The sequence below is a fragment of the Cryptomeria japonica genome, chromosome 11 (assembly GCF_030272615.1).
Source record: "Cryptomeria japonica chromosome 11, Sugi_1.0, whole genome shotgun sequence".
Classification (NCBI taxonomy): Eukaryota; Viridiplantae; Streptophyta; class Pinopsida; order Cupressales; family Cupressaceae; genus Cryptomeria; species Cryptomeria japonica.
In genome coordinates, this window is record NC_081415.1 from 429,085,395 (window position 1) to 429,094,108 (window position 8,714).

Consider the following 8,714-nt stretch of genomic DNA (forward strand, 5'->3'; position numbering starts at 1 on the left):
TAGTCTATGTGATGATAGATCCCATCATTCTAGTTTTCAAATTTATTGAACAACTCTCAAGGAGCTTGATAATGAGCTCCCTTGTTCTCCTAACGTTATTACTTTTTACAAATACTTTTACCAGATTAAATATAAACCATGAGACAATAGATCCCCTCATAATTTTTCAGATTTGTTGAACAACTGTCAAGAAGATTTGACAATAAGCTCATAACTGAAAAAACTAAAAATCCTTGAATCTCACTGAATAAGAGATGCCAATAGCAAATATATAAATTTTACATGAAAATATAGTAGAAAGAAGAATTTTTGAAGGATTTTAATATTCACGAAATCAAAGATAGTTTATTGAACAACGGATTGTCACTCTAGTTTTCAGATTTGTTGAATGACTGCTAAGAAGCTCCATTGTTCACCTAATCTTATCTCTTTGAACAAATCTGTTTACCAAACAAGAGACCCAACATTCTTATTTTCAGATTTGTTGTATGACTGCTAAGGAACTTGACCATGAGCTCCCTTGTTCTCCTAACCTTATCGTCTTTGAACAAATCTGTTTATTGGACATCAGATTCCATCATTCTAATTTTCAAATTTGTTGAATAACTGGTAACAAGCTTCACAATGAACTTTCGCTCTCCCAACATCCTCTTTGAACAAATCTATTTAACAGACAACAGAATCCATCATTCTAATTTTCAAATTTGTTAAACAACTGCCAATAAGTTTGGCAATGAACTCCCTTGCTCTCCTAACCTTCTTTGAACAAATCTTGTAGCGAAAGAGTCACTAAACCGTCTGCACCTGCACACCCTGACTCAAGAATCATGACAAGCTTCGCACACTAAACCAAAATGCTTCTGAGATTCAACTGCCCCATACATACAAAACATAAACATCTCAGAGCAGTTCCCAAAACACTCAGAAAATCTGCTAAGCAAAATAGACTAGAAGACGAGAAGGTGACATTTTGTATGCAGAAGAAAATCTGTTAGGAGAGTCCATTTCAGCCGCCATATCCATTTCGATCTTGTTGAGCACCACAACGACCTCCAGTATGGTGGGCCTGTCCTTTCTCAACCTCTTCACACACCTACAGGCCAATTGAGTCATTCTGATCAATGGTTCCACATTCCGAGGCACGCCCAATTTGGGATCCAAAACCTCACCAGTCCTGGAAGCCATTATCAGAGGCACAGCCCAGTCCACGATGTACTTCCTCTCATCTCCCCCAAAGCAAGGCCTACCGCTGAGCATCTCGAGCATAAGGACACCAAAGCTATACATGTCACTAGCCTTGGCCAGATTAAGATCAGTATAGTACTCAGGATCCAGGTAGCCCAGAGTCCCAGACATCTGATTTGGGGGAGCCAAAAAAGCAAGCCCGAAATCCACAATCCGGGCGGACCAGGTGGAGTCCAGAAGCACATTGGAGGGCTTTAAATTGCCATGGATGATGAAGGGCGCAGTGCCTTCATGCAAATACTCAATGCCCAGAGCAGTTTCATACAAAATCTTGACCCTCTGTGACCACCCAAAGAGCACTCCGCCCTCATGGAGATGGTACTGAAGGCTCTTACCCGGCTGGAAGGGCATAGCCAGAATCCTCTCACCAGGTGCCTCACAGTACCCAATTAGGGGCACAATGTTCGGATGGTGGGCCCGAGACAGGGCCCGGATCTCTGCCGAAAAGCTGAAGATCTCAGTGGGTTTGCCGGCAAATCGAAGTACCTGAGATGGGTCGATTCGCTTGATGGCCATTACCTGTCCATCAGGAAAAATGGCTTTGTAAACAGACCCATACCGGCCTCGACCCAGAAGACGCCGGTTGGTGAATCCATCTGTGGCCTTTTCTACCTCTGTAAATGCCAGGGTGGGTGCACATTTGTGCATGGAGTTCTCCTCTTCTTCATCTTTTTCTACCCTCATTCGGAGTTGCTTGAGGATGCAGAACACACAGATGGTGAAACAGGCCAGTACTATGCATACTGATGCCAGGATTAGGTCGAAGATCAGAACTGAATTTCTGCCCTGTTTGTGATGCATACTCTTATTGAGATTTGCAGTTACCTTCACCAATTGGGTTAACCTTAACCTGCCCATTTTTGTAAAGATTTTTTAGATGAAGCACACAAGGATTCATAGCTGTTTATATGGTTCTGGTCATCCCGATTTGGGACTCCTGGGATTCCTTGCCTCCTGCTGGATTGAGTGGGGATTTGGTGCAGAAAATGAATATTGCAGGTCGCTTGGGATTTTGTTTCTCTCGACCCATTCTCACCAAGAAAGGAATTTTCTCTGAATTTGAGAATATGGAGTTAAGTGTCACTTGCTGAGATCTCGAAATTGTGAAGGATGAATCTGAAATCTGTAGATTTACATAAAGTAATTGGGTAGGTCGTCGGGGCTTGATGAATTCCTTGCGGCACGTCATCTTGAAGTCGGGTGATTCCAGCTTTGGGCGCAAGAAAACAATAAAGTAGGGGAAATTGTAGTTGCAGTTGGTGTCACGCGCTACCTTTCTGGGTACCTATAAAAATTTGCCTTGAAAGGGAACTGAAATTGCCTTTTATATTCCAGTCGTGAAACACAATTTGGACCGAAAGCGCTGACCTTGGATCTAAGGCTTAAATCGATGAATGGAACAAACCCAGAAAGGGTGAAAAACAAGTAGAGATTTTGTTTTGAGTTTTCGCCTTCAAGATAAATCAGCAAGTAGGATATTGTAGAGTTTGTTTTAAGAAGGGGATTTGGGTTAGAGTCTCTCTATGGTGGAAAATATAATATGATTCATGAAAATTGATGACTGCGATGGATGCAAGACATATATATAATGTCCCATGAAAATTTATGAGCATCATGGATGATGCAGAAATAATATGTCTCACAAAAATTTATGAACACAATTTGGGTTGAAAGCACTGATCATGGATCTAAGACATAAATGAGTGAATATGGATCAAACACGGAATGGGTGAAAAAAAGAAGTAAATAGCAAGTAGGTAGGATATTGTAGAGGCAATTTAAGGAGAAGGGAACTTATGTTAGGATCTATTCAAGGTGAAAAAGATATAATATGGCTCATAAAATTTTATGAATAGGATGGATGTAAGACTTAGATATAATGTCTTATGAAAATTTATGAATACGGCAGATGTAAGATGTAGATATAATATGTTTCATGAAAATTTATGAACACAATGGATGAAAGACGAAGATATAATATGTTTCATTAAAGTTTATAAACACGATGGATGCAATATGTTTACTTTTGAAAGAGATATAGCTGGCATTTAGAATGATGTGGTTGGAAATGGTGAAGATACTAGTGACATAATTAATAAAAGAAACATGGGGAACAAATATTCAGTTATAAAGAGAAAAAGAAATAAGTGGTGCATCTAACATGATTTTTTTGAGAAGGTAGATACATAAGAATTATAACAAGTTATTTTGTCCCTAAATACCAAAAACCTACCCCAAAAAGAAATTAGATTATAAGGACCCTTTTGTAACATTAAAAAAAAAGATATTTCATCTTCTCCCAATAAGGAGAAGTTATTCAATTGGGTTATTTCAACATGGGGACATCTAATGAACAAATTGGAATCTTATATAAAAAGGAGGAAAATAATCTTTTATGGCTTATTGAAGAGGAAAACCACCAATAATCAAAGTGCTCCACAAATAATAAGGATATTATCCATTTTGGTGAAGAATTGTTTTTCTATGTGGAGCTTTTGATCTGATTATTTTCAATGTTGTGGGTTGATGGAAGAGCTCCAAAAATTATACATACAAGACTTGTGGTGGAGACAACTGTATTTTTTATCATGTCATTTATTCATGACATCGATTGATAAAATATTAGAGATCGTGATTCAATATCCCCTTGGTGATTTAAATAATAAACCATAATCCAATGTGCATACCCACACAACAATCTCCAACTAAGGGAGATTTTCTTTTAACGCAAGAAAATTATGGTATCATTAAAGAAACATTAAGGCAATTGATACAAAAAATAAAGAAAAAGAACAAGAACACATGGTGTAAAAGTCATGAGTTAATAAACATAATTCAAGAAGCACTTGAGAGTTGTAAAAGAATAAAGAACAAGTGTAACACCCATCCCGTTTACAGCATGGAGATGTGTTTACCTTGGTGATGTTTCAACTATGTACCTAGGGATGCATGGGTTGTGAGTGTGTTTTGCTCCTGAGTGGTTACTTTATATGTTACTTTTGTGTGTTTATGATGCTTTCATAACATGTGATGTGTATGGACCACCCACATATTCGAGATGAGGATCCCTCAACATGTTGGTTGTTGATGTTCAACATTGAGATGTGTGTATATACTATTGTGTATGGTTCCTTGTGAGAACCTGATGTGCTCCTTTGTGATGATACTCCATGTGTTGTGCATGACATTATGTTATACCTAATTTTGTATGCTTAATGATGTTTGAGATATTGGTTAAATGTGGATTAAAGGTGACTATGGTATTAATATTCATATTGAGATGAAATCATGTGATTAAAATTTATGATGTTTAAGATACTAATTTTGATGTTGAAATTAAAGGATAATGTGTTTTAAATTAGTTAAATAAAATGAAATGATATATGTCATATTTGACCTCATTCGAGAAAGTTATATGTGTGCCGGTTATTATATATATGCATAAGTACCCTTGATGTATTTTGAGTGGTTGCAAGTATAGCATATTGACTTCACCTAGCTACATAGGTTTGAGCGTACCTCGACAGTTATTGTGAGGAGATGTCGCATGGGCCAATCCCCACTATGCCATACCCAACATACTATGTTGAGTATGATTTATCGTGTTATTATTATTGTTATACCCCCAAAACCATGATTGATAATGCTAGGAAGAACCCTAATCCCCTAAGTGACCAACTAGTGAAGAGTGCTTGAATGTTTATGTTAATTTGCATTTTTCATAAAATTTAATGTGGAATTGAGTTCTGGTGTTTTATTTGGTAATTTAATATTTGAAAGGCAAATTGTGCCTTCTTTATATTCATTTTGAATGCATTGCATAATTGGGGTAAATTTTGAGTATTTGGGAATTACGAGTATTATTTGATTATTTGGTTATTTTATTTCATAAAGCTAATTGGGTTTTATAAGGGAAGTGAGTTTATTTTGACACTTTGTCACTTTTTAAATTTTTTAGAGAGGATGAAACTCTCTTTGTGCTTGAAGTTTGAATTTTGGATTGGGGAGCCATTTTTGCTTGTACTTGGATGACATTTGTTGTAATGGGATAGGAATGGGAAGGAGCTTATAATTCTCCTTGGATTTAGGCTCTTGTTTGGCATGCTTGGAGAATTTGTATTTTTCAAATTTGGAGAAAATTTGAGGCAGGTGCCTCATTTCTCTCTCTTTTTATTTTTAAATGGTTGAGTTTTGTTTTTTTTGTGAAAAGAAGCATTTATTATGTTTAAAGAATTTCATTTCAAGTTGTATTTCAATTGTTGTGAAGAAAATTTGTGAAATTTCCATTTTGTACTCTTACCATGCCCAATTTTCTTTGAAATGAGTGAATTGTGGGTTTTATGATGGAATTGGGGTGTTGGGCACCAATGGACCAAAAGGGTATTCTTAGATTTTTAGATTTTATGAGTTTTTGAGCTATTTTAATGGAGTTTGGCACTATTCATTGGTTTTTGATAAAATTTGGAAAAAGTCAAAAAAATGGATTTCTTGATATATTTTGATGGATTATAATGAGGAATGATGGATTTATCATGTGAATTTTTTATTTGGATCAATTTGGATCCCATTTCATGTGGTGATTGCATTTTGTGGAATTTTAGCTATTTGATGAAAAGTAGTGAAATTTGAGAAATTTGCAATGTTGTTTTGATTTTGATTTCATGTTCATTGGAACACGATGAGCCTAGGGTAGGTACTAGAGTTAATGATAGGAGTGACTTCCAATGGGGACCATGGTACAAAGTATTGGCAATTTGGAGGAATTGATTATGTGTTGCATTGATGTCAACACTAGTTGTTTTGTTGTCTATCGGGTTCCGATAGAGTGGTTGGATTATGATGTTGATCTAGAGATCTTCTCTGGTATGTTCCAACTTGTGGAATTGGTTTGGACTGGTTATTCATGTGTTCTTGATGTGTATCACATTCAATTGGTTTGGGATTTGATGATCCGAAAGCTATCATTTGTTCTAGTAAGCCTTTTGGTTACCGATAAGGGTTTTACCGGCAAAGCTTTGTTGAAGATATTTTGATCAATCTGATAAGTGGTGTTGGTGCAGCTTCTAGAAGGTTATCAGGATGTTGATGGTTATCATGTTCGTTTTCCAATTGATCGGTGGTGTTGCATTTAGAACCGAACCTAATGCTATTATATTATGTTAGGTTATGGACCGGTTTATGTAATGTGTTGGTTGATGCTCCTAATGCGTTATCGGTTGGATTTATTGATTGGATTATGTTGTTTCAGTCTTAGGCCGACTTGGTTTATCATTGATTTGCAGGATTATGTAACGGATTTATTGTATTATATTTTAGGTGTCCAACCTAATTGTTTAGGTCCCGGGTTGGTATAAATATGATGTAAGATCTCTTTGTAGATCATGTGCTGGTTATGGGATTATCTGTGTGCGAATAAGGTTGTAATCATATGCAAAGGTTTTGGTCAATCATAGGTGATCGAATTGGGTTTGTGTAAGAGGTTTAAGACCTCCGGTATTGAGCTCAACCAGAACTGTACTCAGGCATAGGAGATGTTATTCTTGCAGTTCACTCATATTTTCGAATTATAGTCTAGATTTCTTTTGTAGTCAGTGAGGCTCCTTTTGTGATGAGCAATGCACTCTAGGTTGTTGGCCTTCCTGCATGTGGCCCCTCTTATTTTAGTCACATACTTACTGTAGAAGTATTATCTGACTGTGGGTAGGCTTCCCACCATGGTTTTTCCCTTTACCGAGTTTTCCACGTACAAATCTCAGTGTTATATGTTGTGGATGGATGGTAATTGTTCTGTGATTTATGTCTGTGCTTAATTGTTATATCAGCTATTCTGATAATTGTTTTATGCATTCCGATAATAGTTTTTTTGTGCTTAAAGTTTCATAATTATTGACAACCAATTCACCCCCCCCACCTCTCATTTGTCCACCGGTTATCCTAACACAAAGGGGCTGCCAAGATAACCTTTCAAGGGAAGTTACAATAATAAGTGATAACTAATAAAGCATATTCAATTATGAACCAAGATAATGGATGCCCCTCTCATGCCTTAAGTTCTTGTAAAGACTAAAGGTGACTTGGGAAGACCTGGCCATTTTTGGGGCGTGGATCAAGTAAGATTGAGTCTCATCATCTATTGGAGAGGACTACTCAATTCCACATGAGATATCCCTTCGAGCTAAGCAATGACACTCCCCTTGATTTCTCTCTAACATCTAGCCTTGTATTTGAGTAGCACCTATAAGATAATCAGGCCTTCCCTATTTGTGTTGATTTATGGATGCCTATGTGTTTCCATGTATGATTGGCTTATGATATTATGGAACCTCTCATTCTTGGATGTCATGTATTGCCATGCTTTAATGTTATCTATTTTACATGTTTGGATTGAATGTTATATCTCTCCTCATGTGTCTTGCGTGTGTGAGTATCTATGGCCTTTGTCACTATCTCCTAACATGGAGGGAGTGGATCATTTTTATCCATGTGGTTGGGTGACGTGTATACAACTATTGGGGTCTAGAGGCTAGGGGACCGAGCATGCTCAGTGGATTATTTTCATGTTTTACTTGTGTTTTTGGTTATTTCAATTAAAAGCAAATGTATAATTCAAGGACATTTGAGTCTTATGCTATGTAATTGGTGCAGGAGCACCCCAACAATGAAGCCCCTTTTCCATTTTTCATGTTTGTTATAATAAAGATCCATTTTTGTAAGACCATTTGTCAAGCTGGTACACCTATAAACCACTTGGTCAAACTTGGTCAATGGATCTATGGTAGACTAGGAAGAGTCATTTTTGTGTGTCTGGTGTGCTTAGGGTTCATTTGGAAACCTTTGGAGTGCAGAAAAATGCATAAATGGTCGATAGACCAAATGTTGCATAAAGTTATAAAAGTTGCATTTTCGGTGTAACTTGTCCCGATAGAGTCGCCCTCTTGGAAAGTTGTCATCAGGTATCGACGTACCCATTTTGGGTGCCACCCGATAACCTGATGGAGCGGCGACATTCTGAAGGAGTTTTCATCGGGTATTGGTGTAGCAGTTGTGAGCACCACCCGATAACCCGATAGAGTAGCATACAAAAGGAGTCGACATTAGGGATCGAAAGTCGAGGATCTTGACTTACCTCGACGACCCGATACGACAACACACTTGGAGTTTTGGCATCGGCTATTGGAGACAATGTCTAGAATTCATCCCGATGACCCGATGGAAAGACGGACTTGTGTTCACATGTTATCAGGCATCGGCAAAGCACACTTGAAGTTATCCTGAAGAGACGATGGAAAAGCACACCACCTTGAGGATATTTCATCGGACATCGGGTGGAGAGTTTTTTAGCTACTCCGAAGACCCGATAGGAGTGCACCACTGGCAGAGTTGTGATCGGACATCAGGAGCACTATTTTTTAGTTAACCTGATGACCCGATAGAACCGCATGATTGTAAAACATTTCATCAGGCATCAA

General features: G+C 37.6%; 1 protein-coding gene across 1 annotated transcript; it reads right to left on the minus strand.

Moving 5' to 3' along the window:
- Positions 1–294: 294 nt before the first annotated feature.
- LOC131073657 (serine/threonine-protein kinase-like protein ACR4) lies at positions 295–2,673 on the minus strand. Its single transcript, XM_058010156.2, has one exon. The coding sequence runs from the start codon at positions 2,101–2,103 to the stop codon at positions 934–936; it is 1,170 nt and encodes a 389-aa protein (XP_057866139.1). The 5' UTR covers positions 2,104–2,673; the 3' UTR covers positions 295–933.
- Between the last annotated feature and the right edge of the window lie 6,041 nt (positions 2,674–8,714).